The sequence below is a fragment of the Syngnathus acus genome, chromosome 3, assembly GCF_901709675.1.
Source record: "Syngnathus acus chromosome 3, fSynAcu1.2, whole genome shotgun sequence".
In the NCBI taxonomy this organism is placed as follows: Eukaryota; Metazoa; Chordata; class Actinopteri; order Syngnathiformes; family Syngnathidae; genus Syngnathus; species Syngnathus acus.
In genome coordinates this window covers 14894109-14910882 of record NC_051089.1, presented here as the reverse complement: position 1 = coordinate 14910882, position 16774 = coordinate 14894109, and the positions used below count along the sequence as shown (strand labels likewise).

General features: G+C 38.9%; 1 protein-coding gene across 2 annotated transcripts in view; it reads left to right on the top strand.

The window, feature by feature from the left end:
- The window catches only part of LOC119120210 (synaptotagmin-7-like), a 66457-nt gene that overhangs the window by 44597 nt on the left and 5086 nt on the right, over positions 1 to 16774 (top strand). For both annotated transcript variants that reach the window (XM_037246881.1, XM_037246882.1), the window contains 2 exons: positions 2024 to 2146; positions 13350 to 13485. In XM_037246881.1, the coding sequence (XP_037102776.1) occupies positions 2024 to 2146; positions 13350 to 13485 (259 nt within the window). The remainder of the gene's footprint in view (positions 1 to 2023; positions 2147 to 13349; positions 13486 to 16774) is intronic.

Here is a 16774-nt window from a genome sequence, read left to right as displayed (position 1 = left end):
TAAATGCCCCTTCCTCCACAAACCACGAATAGACACACACATGCACATGCTCTATGCTCCTCTCCATCTTCTATTCACAGTGTCTTGAGGCCTGTGACCTCCCTGCCTATGTGAATCATCGTTCAAATAATGCTGGCCACATATAGTGCGTCGGTAGGTGGCACGTCCCTTCGTCCCTGAAACCCCCATTTGGCCAAACACCTCAGTTTTAGAGCCCGAGGAAGAAACACACACTGGGTTCGCGGAGTACCATTGTGATCAGGAGGGTATGAATAACCAAATGCGGCAGTATAACCAAGTGACTCCAGGTCTGCCATGCAACAGTCAGCCTCTCTTTTCTAATCAATAGAACTGATGTCGTGGTAATGATTTCCGCGCCCTCAGGTCAGAGTGCGCGTGTCGTTTCGCGTCATCTGTACAGATCCATTTTCCTTAGCCATGTGCTGGTACTGTTAACAACGCCTTTGTGGGACACTCTTTTCTTCCTGTCAATATTTCGCCAACAAAACACCTCCTGTTAAGAAAAGAATTACAATCGGGTAAATGGGCTGGGGAAATGGAAAATTATGCAAAAACTAGCACAACCGATGCAAGAATATAATAATATCTCTTTCATAATTTGGAATAGCTAAGGGAAGACCAAATTCTGTTCCTATGAGACTTGCAGACAGCAATGTCTATAGATGTGCCCTAGAATAAGTCACGAAGCAAAGAAAATGTTCAAAAACCTTTTGTTTTCGTGCTTTCCACAGACACTTATTATGTTCAACCCACAACCTTTGGTATGCTTTGAATTTTCAAATTAGCTTGACAACCTTTCTTTAGACATACATTGAATTTGAATTTCCAACTGAATACATTTAACCATACCCAAATGTGAGCTGGCTCACTGCTTCTCTGAAGAAGCCGAAATTAATCAAGCATAACATTCAACCACTAAAATGATAATAATGGTTTAATCAATAAATAATGTGCTACAGTATTCTACTTTTTCCTGTAAAATAGTAAAAATCATGAATGAAAAGAATTACATTTTTGCATTTTTCTCTCTCTCTATTTTTTCATTTATGACCACACATTCAAATCATTTCTATTTGCTTCATGCTGTCGTAGGGTGATATTGTTTATTTTAAGGTGGCAGCATACATGCTGCTTCCTTGCTTTGTCCCGATTCAAACAGATTGTTACAGTAGTAAGAGAAAATAAATTATCTGCGCTTTCATTTTGATCCAAACCAAGGTTAAATTCTTCCTCAAAATGAAAATCTTTCATGTGCCTTCCTTCAAATTTGGTTTGTGGAAATCTGAAGTTTTTCAGGTAACAACCAACCAATGTTCAGAACACAACTTCTTTTGTACATGAATGTTCTGTATGGTGTGGAAATAATATTTCTGGTTAAAGGTGTCTCAATCATTGCATGTCTGAAAAAATTGAGGTAAGAATGTGTCCACTCTGTGTAAGAAAAAAAAAAGGCATTGGCAAGAGAAATAAGAAGAATGATGTGCAATGTGTTTTACATAAATAGGACTTGCGTGTTCATGCATCGCACTTTCGATCCAAACAAATCGCATTGACTTGCGCAGCAAAACATCAATCCGTCCGTTTCTACTTGAAACTTTAGCATTATCAGTACTTTTGAAGTTTTTTCTATGCACCTGAAGACTTCTTTCTGAGGTTTTAACGAAATAGTGACCTGATAGAAGAATCTCCCAAGCACTTCATGATCGTGAAATTACATTGACATTTAACAATCCAATGATGCAGCCACCTGAGTTACTACAAAACAAAGGTAGCAATATTGGTATGAGAAAAATCTGTGCATTATTTTGAATTTGTACAAAAAAAATGCAGACACCTGCATAGGCAATAAAAGACATGGCTGTATGGGGACAAGTTTTAGCTTTAATCATATTGTAAACATACTGCTATTTTGAATAAAATTTGATATGTACACTCTCTTTCTGTACTCTGAAATGATATTTGGGTGTATTTATATGTTGGTTTATGTGACGTCTGTGTCCAGTGAGGGGAAGATGGTTGTTCTGTCTCTAGCAATTGGACTGGCCGAACAAGATGACTTCGCGAACCTCCCTGACCTACAGGAAGCGCCAGCGAGCAAAGAAAATGAAACCACCCCAGAGAAGAGGTAAATGGACCATAATTAGAAAGTCAGTCAGTGGGCCTAAAGAGGTGCCAAGGTGGCTGTGTGTCATAAAAGACTGAATGAGGTCATGCCATAATTGATATTCATTCAGCTCAGGGAGCTACTCTTGTGATGAAACCACCAAAGGTATCTTCTACAAATTGGCCTTTATGTCGTGAGACAAAACCAATTATGCATTTATTTTACATTGCTTTAATCTGATATGTTTTGTTTTGAATTGTGTCATTAGTCCCACTTCTCATTTTCTAATTATCAAACTAGATCAATAACCCGTTGGGTAAAGCATCTTTTCCCTGTGCGAGAGCTACAATGCAGCGACAACTCTTAGAACAACGTACGATTTAATATTTGTCCAACAGTTGGTGGTTGCTTGCAACAAACTAAACAAAAATGGATGACAAGTGAATTTCCCTGCTATGGGATAAATAAAGTTCTATCATTATCCTCATCATTATCATCATCAAATGAGAACAAGGATGGTCCATCAACAACAAGCAGACGCCATCCGGCATGCTCCTCTTCCTTCTTCCAGTCAAAGCACCCCTACAATTTCCTAATCCAATTACAAATCACACTCGGTCACCTTCACTTCACTAAAAAACTCTAGCAAGAATCCACTTAAGCAGAATCACTACAGCTTACATTAATACAGCATTCCCTTCTCCTGTGATTTTTTTTTTTCTTTTCATCATTGCAATACCAAAAAACAGTTTGTTCGTCATTTGTATTTTGATGCTTTTTTTTTTTCACTACTTTTACTTCATTTATTACAAATTTCTCTAAACCCTTCTGTATTGTATGCTGGTGTGCAACCGAGACTTGGTCAACTGTAAATGTCGAGTCCATTCCGGATAAAATAGTATCGGATTATAGCCAGGTAGGTTAATGCCTGTTTTTATGTCTTCAAACAGACAAGGGTTATTGGAAGAGCGAGCATGAGCGCCTTTCTTGTTTCCTCCTCATTGTCTGAAGCTCTGTCAAGTAGCTAACTCTAATCACAGGCCCGCCAAGAAACCTTTAGCTCGAGGGGTTGTGTGGGCCAAGTCGTCTAGTGTCTTTCCGCACGTAATAACAGCTCTCCATCTTCATCACTGCCCTCTTCCTCATCTCTTGGTCTCCGCACCAGCTTAGCTCCTTGTTAATGTCTGCATGCTGCTGGCAATTTTAGTGGTGCCCAATAGACCGAAAACAATGGATCACAATCTTGAGTATACAGTGTAAGTAGATTTGAGTTGTTTTGTGACAGTAAGAGAGAGGGGCATCATTGTTTTAGTATGTTTTGCAGGGAAGTATCCATTTAGTTCTTTTGGTTTATTTATCAAATCAAATGCAGCTCGGACAAAAAATTATTTCCTTCTTCCGTCCGCAACCTGAACACCCTTCCGTCCTCGTTCTCCCGTCCTTATTCATAAAATAATCGTCCCTCATCCCCGTCCTTGTCCTTGAAAAGTCATAGTCCAACAGATGTGAAACCCAATTTGATTAAAATGGTGTTGTGCGTATATTTAAAGCATACGGCGACTGCCAAAAAGCTTTGCAAAAGCCTCACATTCACTTTTTGTTAGATCCACGATCTTTTGTGTCCGTTTAGTTATGTTGTGTGTTGATCAGGTCTGTGTGGGAGGTCTCCAGCTGCTCCTCCCTGATTGGTGGCCCTCAACTCACCAATCAGTGCAAGGGAGAGTGGCCACACCTACACATCTTTGTTAGACCCTCCTTCTCATGCCACCATGGGGATCGGGTCGTAACAATTGAGGGCTCGTCTGTAATTATGGAAAGTGTGTGCGGGTCTAACATATATGTGAAGGTGTCGAGTTTGGCAATGGGAAAAAGGTGGTGCTCCAAAAGTGGTTTGGGCACAACAAGATGAGGGACACATACACACACGAACAGGGCTACATGACACTAACATGACACTATACCTCATGAAATAAACCCGACTACCTGAATTGAGTGGATGAATGAAATAATGACAGCTGTTGTAAAAGTCCTAGTACACACGACTAAATGATTATTGATGGCTATTAAGAAGCGCTAACGCAATGCACTTAAACAAAAGGCAGCGGTACAAACACACACAAGAGGTATAAGGACTGACTGACAAGACAACACACACGCAACATAGCCAGCTGGTGATCAGAGCAGCGAGCAGAGAACAAGCAGTTTTTTAAAAACTTCTCATCCGGCCACAAAATCGGCATCTGTCTGAGACGGACTGTTCCGTCCCGTCCCAGGGATGGAATGCCCATCACTGACAGTACATTTCAAAAAGCCTGCTATAAATCCTCACTATGTGGGAAATTTAGAGTTGTGTTTTTATTAAAATGGTTCGAGAGAGGTGTAGATCTTTATTAATCATTAATTTGGTGGCTGTAATTGTGAGGCCTGTTTTACTGCACCAAACACAGTGAGCTCATCAGCAATAACTTCCAAGTGACAGAAGTGAAGCTATCACAATCTATCATAAAGGACTTTCTGAACAAATGTTCAGGGTCACATCTCGTATTGCAAGAAAATTAGAACGGCAAGGCCATAATTTGTCATAAAGTGAAGACACACACCTTAAGAACTGACAAAGTTCCTCAATCCTCACAATTAGCCTTAAATGTAGAAACTAAATACGTAGCAATAAGAATAAAAAGATCAACTGTTGCCTATTGTCTCATACCCATCTTTTGATGACAAATATAAAAATGTCATTGTCAGTCGGCCAAAAACTATAGGCTGCAAATGTTCACCAAAAGTTTTGACAGATGGAAAGTCTGTACTTTTCTTCGCCGCGAGAGAATCTTCAAAATTTCCTTTGAACAAGTAAAAAATACAAAAGCTATAGGCAGATATCTGATGAAAGTTTTGCAAACATTTGCGACCTTGTGAGTAACCTGAAAGTGGACGAAAAATTAGCTGCCTTTGAAAACATTCGCATTTCTTTGCTGCTCAGTAGGATAGGGGCTTTACTGTGTTTGACTGACTCAACCAAAACTGACTAAAGACCTTTGCAGAACTGGACACAATCAGACACCTGCAGATAACTGTGATGGGGCCGCCGACGCTGTTTAGCTTATTATCAGCACAGAAAGCAGTCGTTGCACAGCTAAGCTGAATCTTAATGAGCTCAGACATCCGCCACACAGAGCGTGCAATCGGGAAATGAATATCAGTATATTTCAAAGAGCCCACTGGCCCTGGACGACGAAGCTCAACTCAGTATTTGTAAAAGCAGTCAAACGTGCCAACCAAATAGTTAGCATTTCGAACATTCATGAATTTGTTACAACAAAACGACATTTTCACATTCTCACTTTTATATTTAACGACATATCTTGTTACACATTAAATTCTTCACACAGAAGCCTGGAAATCTGTTATATTTTTCGTTGTATAAGCTCCAGTTGGTTGAAAAAATATATAATAATTGATAACTGTCAAGCAGTTGAGACAGAAACGGATCACCAAAATGAAACTACCGTATTTTCCGGACTATAAGGTGTACCGGACTATAAGGCGCACCTTCAATGAATGGCCCATTTTAAAACTTTGTCCTATATAAGGCGCACCATTAATGCATCATGTCAGATTTTTAATCCAAATCAAATCATTGTCAATTTTATCTTTTTTATTTCAACTTCAGACGCAACAAACGACTTTATAATCACAAAATAATGATCCATAGTCTTTTTGATTCATGATTCATTCATTCTTCAGGGGGCCACTTATGATTGATTTCATGACACAATGCTTCGGGCCAGTTTAAATTTAGGAATTTGGTCCATATATAAGGCGCACCGGACTATAAGGCCCACTGTCGGCTTTTGAGAAAATTTTAGGTTTTTAGGTGAGCCCTATAGTCCGGAAAATACGGTAATGGATTCTCATCTAGAGGACATTTTGTAATCCACCTGAACAGATAGCAGAAAGGGAACAGTCTCTTAAAATCTTACTGTATATAGCTCCTAAATAAAACAGTGTCCACGTTGCTCTTTGATGATAAAATCCAATTTTCGCCAGAAAGACAAATAAAGATAGGGATAATTACAGACCATGTCCTCAAATGCCATAAAAAGAGCTGATGTAAAAGTAAGTGGTTAGTGGCCTCAGTCGAAATCATGTTCTCTGTTACCAGCTGAGTTGCAACTGCATATTGTCAATCAGGCACGATATTGGTTCCTCCTTTTATCGGAGAGCAAATCCAACTCTGAGCCAGTAATCACAGTGCCTCATAACGACGCTCCAGGCTGGCCAGTGGCCTGAGATGAGGATAAAAAAGTAGGTCAGCAATAAATGTTAATAGTCATGTTAAAAAAAAAACATTACAACTAATTTTGAAAACCCGAGATCGTTCCCTTGTTTGTGATTTCAATTAGAAGAAAATCAAAGCATCTAACAAAGATGTATTAATGAGGGTGATGGCAAGAAACACTCTTTGTTAATTGGTTAAAAGTTTTCACCTCCATACAAACACATAAGTGCAAATGGATATAAAACGTAAACAAGAGCAAGCCCGTCAACCACTACAGACGACTCCATTAGTTGTATTAGCTTGCGTGGTGAGGCGGCAGCGACCGGTGATTTGTTCCCGTCAGTGGGGAGCGCTGAGTGGGCTGACATGGGAGCATAGGCCTCATCCATCATGGGACATGGAAGTGTTATTATGCTCCGTGGTATCCCAAGGCGGTTAGGTGATCAACATGACCTATGTATGTATGTTTATGGAGAACCCCCTTGGCAACAAGGGACTTCCTGGACCCCTCATGTCCATCCGCTGTACTGATCAGCTTTCCATTCAGCGCTCAACTGTGGCTGACAACTTTATTATTTTACGAGAGATTATCAAAAATATTTGGGATTAATGGTATTGAATAGGAATGGGTGAGTACCGATGCTAGGTATGGTATAATTTTATTATTTTACGAGAGATTATCAAAAATATTAGTGATTAATGGTTTTGAGTAGGAATGGGTGAGTACCGATGCTAGGTATCAGTTCCGATATTGGTCTTATTTCAAGGTATCGGAACTTACGACGGCAGCTGATACCAGTGGACACCCTCTTGTGGTCGTTTTATGATCAGGAATTGGACATTACAAATGAGAAGAATAAAAACATTAATTTCATGCAATTATACTACCAATGTCATATAGATATATAAGAATTTCTTTTCAATTATCTGAAATTTTTTTTCACGGGAATTTTTTTGTATATCAAAAATACTAGCGGTATCAAGATTTGGTATCGGTGACTATAAACTGTTGAGTCTTGTACTGGTATTCATATGAAAAATGTGGGATCAAACATCCCTCATATTGAGCTTCGAAAGAGTACAAAATAAATGTCGCCAATAACACTTCACATGCAATATTTTGACAACTGAGCCAGCTTTAGCCATCTGTGACATGACAATTTTGTCAGTTTTTCTTTGTTTAATGACACAAGCAAACCTCATTCACATTTAGACCTGGACAAGGAAGCGCGGACAGTGTCATGACTTAGGTTTTATATTTAGCATCACAAAGACAACACATTGCCGCACAATACACATATTTTAATACCTCATCCTAAATGATAAATTACTATAATGTATAATGTGCTGACTTATTAAGAGACAAAGCTTGTCTTATCTGTCATATTTAAAATATCTTTTGATCCATTGCTCTCTCATCCTACCCTTCTGTTAGCTAGGCTGTGTCCTTCAGTCTTTTTTTATATTCATCCATCTTTTTCATACGCTGGGGATGGTGATGCTTGTGATGGCATGCTCTCACAGCACAACTGGGCTGTCAGCGTAGATGACTGTCACTTTTGCCAGAATGATGAATCTGCCCTATTGCTGCACATCTTAAAAAGAAAATGATATTCCTCCGCGCACAATTCCCATGCATGAATTTACAGTGTTAGCAAAAAAATGAAACGATGGCTTGAGCATCTTGGGACAGTGCATCCACTATAAACACACGGAGGTTATACACCCTTTACTTTTGTCACAGCTGTTCCACGTTGTGTTTTTGATCAATTATATGGGGCAAGGGGCATGCAGAGAACTTTGCATGGGCAGATGCTCCAAGGTGAAAAGGGGGGCACAATATTGTAGGAACGTGAATATAATGTGTGCACAAAATGCAAATTTGTGTCCTTTTGCTACAATTTGTAGCTCAGTATTGGACAGTTGGGGTAGAAAATCAAGACTTCCTGTGTTGAAAATAATGGGTACAGTTGTAAGATTGAATTTCCAGGCAACTTTAGATCCGCAAATAAATAAATAAATATTGTGAGATTCGTTCTAATATCCTTAGAGAATGATTATCCCAAGGCTGCACTTGCACACATTATTTTTGATGACAATTGTTTCGGGTTTTTAGACATGGAGTTATCGTAGAAGTCGTATTAGAGGCTCAAAACTGGCTTTCAGCCATTGAAAGAATAGAACTCCACCTGACCAACTCTTGGAATCAGATTTACACCGTCCATGGATATTTGGCCTGACTGATTGATGTCGCAACGGAAGTCAACACTTGACGGACCATTTGGGCTTGATTTTGTTCAAAGTCAATCCCAAAAGATTTGGGCACCTGTTCTTGTAATTGTACATATATATTGTAGTTGTGATGGTGAAGACTGTTTCCCAAGTTAAGTTCCATCAATTGTTGATTCAAGGCATTTATGAATCTGCTTGAACATGACCAAAGGAGAGCTGCGGTGTTTTTCAAAAAGGTCAGCAAGAGTTTACATGTAAATATGAATAGAGTCAAAAAGGTTGTTCCAACACTTTGGCGTCTCCTCTGTGGGCTTTGTATTATTTTAAACATGCGCCTCGCTGCTGAGCATACTTGGCTTTTAATGTCCCTCTTTAATGTTCGGTAGCCATGGTTACCTGTGTAAAATGCATGATGATAGTTGAGTATAACCTTAAGTTGGTGCACATATTTCAGTAGTCATGGTTACATCAACCTATAAGGATAAATTATGTAAGTAGTGTTTTTTTTTCCCCCGCCAAGTCCCAAGCAAGCAAAAAGAGCCAACACAGCGCAGATGTTGGAAGCACGACGTAGCTTTGAGGTAAAATATTAAATAAAGTGCAGGTGTATCTTTATTGACTTGATGTAAACAACCTCATCAAGGTGATAAAAGTAGTCATGAATTTTATATGGGTAATTAAATAGTATTTGTGCTAATGGATTGATTGTTATTTTGCAGATAAGTGCAGTGCAATATTTTTTCTCAGTGTCGAGTGGTGTCAAAATTTGTACTTTAATAGGTAACTTCAACTCTCACAGAATGAGTATGTGTTACAGCTGAAGTTGTTGTGGAAGCACAGTATAAATAAAGATGAGTTGCGTTGAGAGTCCACATGGATTTTTTACACTTCAACAAACGCAATTGTCCTAGAATGCGAAAATATGTTTTGCTATAATGAAAGGCAAAATATGTTTCACTATTATCTGTGTCAGTGCGGGGGGGAAAGACATCTACCACTTATTTTTATTGAAGGTTCTTCTTCTCAAAATCTCTGGCCAGTTAGTTATGTCATTGTTAATTCAAATGATTTCTTCTATTTATATAATGAGTCCTCATTGCAGAGCTACAATAGATTAAAATAATCCCTGTTGTTATTTCTGTGCTCATACTTTACATTTATGTTTGGGGGATGTTACGTGAGGTTTCTCACTAAATGTTGGGAAATGATGATCTCGAACCATCTTGTGCAGGATTGGCTTTATGATGGCATGTGGCCATCTGATTGGGATTATGAAAACAATGCACATCTCCACTGAAACAACACTACAAAATCGTACGTGTGATTGTGTCTGTGCATGTGCACGTGCGTGTGTATGTTTACATAAGCGTGATTGTCCTTGTGGTCTCTGGTGTGTGTGTGTGCTGGCTTCTGATTTAATGGGGTTGAGTGACTTCTCATTGATCTTAGCACTTCTACAAGTAGGAAATTATTGACTCTTGGGCTCGCGATCCATTTGACAGGCATATATTATGTCCTCTATTGCCAGCAGTGAACGGGTTTCCGTCCCTTAGGTTTTCAACTGGTTTTGTCCAAGGGACCGCCATTATTAATAAGAAAAATATTATTTTATTTTGCATCAAAGGAGGATAGACCTTTACTGTCTATTTTGGGAATCTCAGCTACATTTGACATAATTTGGATATGCAGATGATTCACAAAATTAGCTGGAAAAAGTGTAAATAAAAAATCCATTTTATTTTTAAGAATGTTATAATTATTTTCACAATCCCTGCCTTAGGCTAAAGCAAAACTGCTTTGACAGGAAATGGCTGTCTGAAAGTTGAAGCGAGATGCTATCAGCAGCTCTCTATTTTGTTCGTTGTGTTACAGTTTTAAATGTTCTAAACGTCTAAACGTATATGCATATTGGGAAAATTCTATTGCATAGTGCCCTAGGCCTACCAGCAGAGTTGACAACACATATTATACCAATTAGTTTTTCATTTTCGGATTTTAAATTATACTGACTATATTATTTATAATTCTAATCTTCTCAAAACACCCATCCCATTTGTCCGCTGTTGTGTTTTTTGTGTTTGATGCAAGAAATGTTGGGAAAAACTAATATAGTAATTTCATGAAAACAACATGACACAGTCCAGTCATATATGCAACCATTCACGACAGATTTTTGTTGTTGTTAGTATTGGATCGCAACATGAATGCATATTTTACATCTGTATTTGAACCCCACGGTATTGAAAAATACCACTCAAACTATTGCTAACCTACCCATGCATGTAATAAGACACCAAGTGGTCCGTAAACACACATACCAGGAAGGAGGAAGTCAGTGGACCGGTGTGTCAACCTCCTGGTATATTTGTTTATTGGACATGTGTTTCAAAATGGACAGCATTGCATTTTGAATTCACTCCGTGCTGTATTGTAGCTGCTCTGACCTGCAAATCACAGTGAAGAAACATACCGTGACAAATCAATGGTTTCTCCTCTTCATTGGGTCAGCATCGTCTCCTCTGTGTTTCTCTCATTCGCTGGCACTCGCTTTTACTTGTCTCCTTACGGTACAACCCCCGTCCGTCCATCTAGCAGCATTCCCTCTCCAGCTTTCTCGTATTTGTTTTACCTAATATAACACGGCAATTTGCTTCCTTTTTTCCAGTGTACATTTCAGATGAACAAAACCTGGGCTGTTTTGTTCCCTAAGCTTTCGCCGTGAAATTTCTGTTAGGTGTGCACTCTGATTTGCTTGTGTGACTGTGTATTTGGCACTCTCTAGTTAGTTATTATATCTTTTTTCTATTTTCTAGCTTTTTGAGTTTACTTTTAGAATGATGTGAACCTATATTTCAACTCTGACCCTGTGCACTCTTTTCTCTATATTTCTCAGTTGTGTAGCAATATGGAAAGTTAGTTGTTGGGGTGAAAGAATGAAAAGCTAGTGTCTCTTGTGACAATTGTAAGTCGTTGTAAAATGTATTTAAACCTGCATGTTGCTTTTTGTTTTATCAGAGAGTATAAGAACGATCACAATGTTCGAGTGCATCTGAATGAATTCAAAGAGCATGATTTTTTTTTCTCTTCTCAGTAGATCAAGTCATAAACTTTACTATACACAGAGTGGACTATTTCATAACTTAAAGTAATACAGAATATAAAGCTAAATACTCAACTGCTATTTACCAAATACTTAAGCTGGACTAGTAAAAAGATCAGTGCACTCTCTGTGACCAGAGGGGGTCATGAAGCACACACTCTCCTTGACGTTCCCCCTTGGTCGCTCTAATCCAGGAGAGCAGGCTCATGATGAGGAATGTCATCTCTTGTCAGGTTTGGGATAAAACTCCTGGGTCTCTCCTCTACAGTTCATAAAACAATTGGATATCCTCAGGCTCTAGCCTACAGTTGTGCTGAACTGAATGGTACTGTTGATGGAGAAATGGTACTCAGTGTGCTTATTCCAATAAATTCCACGAGGGACCCCACAACATGTTTTCTGTTATAGCAAAGAGAATGTAAGACAAGTACAGTACAGCTTTGGTGCACGTTCAGGTCCTACGGCTCACTGTCTGTCATTTAGGGGGCCAGGTCACTTTGTCCCTCTCGCTCTGTCTCACGGGCATGGCCGCCCACGTCTTGAAATGGTGCGACTGTGTTACAGCATCTGTCTCTACAAATAAATCAGGCAGCTTGGCACACTAGGTGGCTGCCACCTTAGAAGTTAAGAACTTTTTGGTGTTCATTTTTATGTGCAACATAAAAAGTCAGGTATTGTTTTTAGGTCAGATGAGTTGGCACAACAATAACTCATATTTAGTGTTTCTGGGTTTGAAACTTATTTATGGCCTGTTTTATTTGTTTCTAGGGTTGCCATTAACAAGTACAATATGTTAATTCATAGTTGTAATTCATAGGTTTTATGCTGCGCTGCTGTCATAACATTTGGCCAGTCCATAAATAATATTTGCAATAGTTCCATATCATCTAAAAAATCCTGTAACAGGTATTCCAATCAGATTATTATTCTTTTCTTTTTGAACATTCTTTATTAATAGACAATTGAAGGTCAAAAATAAAATATAATAATAATAATAATAATATATGATCTGTTTGATGAAGAAACAGTATGACAATTTCATATCACAATATACAGTAACTACGTTTATCACAGTAATTAGAGATCTAAGGGATCAATTAAATCTTTGAACACTACAACTACAACGAGCCGATTACACTATAAGAGCACGACTCAAATAATCCTCATTTGTGAGGTGAAAAGAAGACGCTGAACGTGTTGGACCAAAGATAGAATCGGCCACTGACTACTGATGCGATCACCAATAATGTGCTGTGACACATAATAAAAAGCTGCTAACAACAGAGCTGTTTACTCTCAGACATTCTAAATATGATACAATAATTAAAATACAAATGGCCATTGGAATTTTGGTTCAGCGGTTAATCATAAACCATGTTTTTCCCTAGCTGCGATTGATTCAAACTATATTTTGAGTAGTTATCTATAAGATGAGGTAAGGGACAATTGTATTGATGAGCTGAAAGTGAGTACTAGGTTACTTTATTTTGTTAAATTATTACATTTATTGGCTGAGCACAATAGCCAAGAAGAAATATCCTCACCAGAAAGCAGCGGTTGTATTGCATTAATGTTGCATGTTAAGTGCATGTGTGTTTTTCTGTTGTATCCAGGACTCCGGGTAACAAACTAGGCAGCAGTCCCAGAGGTCACACCCCAGATGAGAGTGGACGCCGGCAGGGCTCGGCCCACAATGCCAACTCATCCGTCTCCGATTTAGCCAACTCAGTCACCAGTGAAATGCTCATGGTAACACACTACACACATTGACTGATACACTGCTCTTTTGGTTCCTTGTAACTAAAGTCATCCCTGATGGCCGCAGTCAGCAAAGCCTTCTCAAATCCAAGTGAATGAGATGGCTATGGTCATATTATTATCAGAGGGCACTTCCAGATCATCGCCTCTAATCCAATATGAAAGTGACATGCAAGCCTTGAGACAAGAAATGGGGCGAGTGGGTTGACGAGAATATGAAAATGTTCCAAGCAGTCATAATACTGTTGTTGCACAACGACGGTCAACGTTTTCCAGAGAAGTCATAACATATTAAATCGAAGTAAATTTAAAGGAAACATAAAGATGTTCAAATGTGTCTTAATAATACACTTATGACATGCTCCTGTCAATATTCCCCAAGGATCAATAATTATTAGCCCTATTGTCTTGCTAATATCAGTCTATTTCAACCCATATACTGCTGAGTTAATGGCATGTCCGACTTTCATTACCATGACAGCCAGGGGCTACCTGAGCTTTACCATTACAGACTGCCTTTCATCATTGTGGCGAAAAGAGTCAGCATAACAATGGGCTGCAGCTCACTTGTGAGTGTGTGTGTCCCCAGCAGATGTTCCCCTCTTCCACATTGCACTGCTGACTGTCTCTCGTCATCTCACCGGCAGCCCAAATTCTGGAACCCGTAAAGACAATAAAAGACTCAAACACAAATTCCCGCCCACTACCTATCCGGTCGATCAAGTACAGTAACTTATCAGAAGCTAACTCTATTTGCTAATGCTGCTATGTGTGTGAATGCAGCTCTGCTTACCTTTTGACATTGACGCCGTAGCAGGGACTGTGTTTCACAGCACACTTTGTGAGTCATAATATCCATTTAGCACCTCATCAAAACACATTGAATAGCAAAACTGAGAATCACAGACTTTTTTTTTTTTGCGATAATTGAGCCGCTGAGACAGTCCCGAAAAGCTTCACTCGCCCGAACGCGATCATGTCACATAGTACGTGTGAATAGTCAGAGGTCGCGGAAAGCTCGGTGCCATTTGCACCATGTCAACTCACTAGCAACAAGCTTCAGCTGCCTTATACGTGTAGGTTGGCTAAACGTAATCTAAAAGTATCATCTTCATAGTGGAGAATAAGATGCACTTCTGACAATTATAGCATTCGTTCTTGTTCTTTGTGGAACGGAACTGGAAATCAAAATTAATTAATGTTCCATTATGCCATGTGTCAGCCAGGGGAGTGGCCTTTTAATTTTTCACAGACATTATTATTGCATAAAACATTTATAATATCAGTAATGTTAACTTTTGTATTTTCACAATGGAATTCTAACAAAGGCTGAATTCGAATCACATTTACTGTATTTACGAGAAAAGGTCAGTCATTTGTTTGATATGGTCTCAGAAACGTGCACACGTCAGACATGAGCAAATTTCTTGTATCTCGTCTCTAAAAATATATATCTGTTTGGTTAAACTTGTTTCGTTGATCAACTATTTGCCAATCAATCTTGAGGCTTGTTAGCTAAGAATTGATATGAAAGATCTGTGGGAGCTTTCCCTGACAAGTTGAAATTAATCGGATGCAAAGACCTTTAAAATGGCTCGAGAGGAAATTCTCACAGTTCAATCTGTTTTCAGATCAACAGTCAAATGTTTTGCGCAGTCTAATCAAATTTTAATAACCCCAGTTTTGTACTTACAACCTTTTATCTACTGCCCCCAAGTGGCCAAATCAAAAGCAGTTAAAATAGTTGAGTGCTATCCAGTAGTATTTAGCGAAATATCATATGTGCTTTAATTTATGTATTCGATTTTTATTAAAATATGTATTGACATTTGTTTTAAAGCATTTGTTTTTCTTCTAACGCTCCCATTTTGACCCATCTGTGAAGCACCACAGGGAGTTGTGGCATACTATGCCTTGTTCAGCTGAGTTTATTAATTAGTTGTGAAAGAACATGCAATGCAAATGACCCAGCTATTGGGTTGCTGTGTGTACTGTAATTATGTGCACTCCATGACGTGTCAGAGGAATTGAAACAGTGCTGCTTATTGATGTTATAGTACTTTGTTCTTAGCAGATTTGCCATTGTTATTCAGGATACGCTATTTCAAAATAGTTGTCATGTGCTAAATCTTAAAGCTTTTTGATTGCTTTGTCACTGTCTCCATCGGGAAATTCCGCTGAATGTGAATCCAATTGTGCAAAATCTAAGATGACTGAGGTTGGTGAAGGGTGAAGCTGAAGATCCTGTCTCTCATGTGGTCTTTATCAGGAAGTGACACCAACACCTTTGTATGGCACTCACTGAGCCATGGATGGCATCAGGCTGCAATACTGCATGTATAGTACTTTATGTACTAGCGACATCTTTTTAAGAGATATCATTATTGGTTTTGATGCATAGTTAGGTCTTTGCAGTGCCTTCCCACCCATCGAGTGTAAAAATGTCAGAGAGGGACATGGTCAGATTCATCCATGGTGGCATTGCGCAAACGCCATACAGTTGCACTTAGGATGTTCAAGGGATGAAACACTACAGGGAACCCAAGCGATGCATGACTTTTTATTTGGGATCATTTTTGTTGCCTCTACTAATTAACACTGGAAGAATTCAGGAGAAGTTCAGCAACCAGGGGAGTCTAGTAATTTGTAGTACTGGTAATTGGTGTTTTTACAGGTTGTAAACAAACAACATATAGTCCAATGTAGGTATTTTTTTTCCAAATCAAATTGTCTGTAAACGTCCATTTTTTATGATCAGTACATATTGCCGAGGTGCGGTCTATTGTTCATGGAATGGGCTACTGCGGCGAGACTTCCAATTAATTATTAATTAATTGCACCGACCGGAGTAGTACAACAATTGTGATTTGAGTCGTCAATAAAATCTGAATAGTGAGGGGTCACTGTTTGTCAAAGACGAAAGGAGCTGCATTGTTGTTTTTGTTTTTTTTAATGCCCAGATGGATTTCGATCCGAACATAATTGCTTGGTGAAGTTGTCGATGTAGTTTTTGTGTCTGCTACTGCATTCGGTCCATGCCCCACACAGTAATTTCATTAGGCATTTCTAAAACTGGTGACTATTGAACACCACGGACTGTGTCATTTGAATAGTATAGTTAGCGTTATTTAGAAAAAATATTATATCCACGCTGCACATCAAAAATGCAATTTCTAGCCTGGAACATTATTTTGGCACACCATTTGGTTTTAGAGATAGAGATTATGGTTGTGTATATTTCCCAGTACCATGATGACCTACAACATTCCTGGCTCTTTCC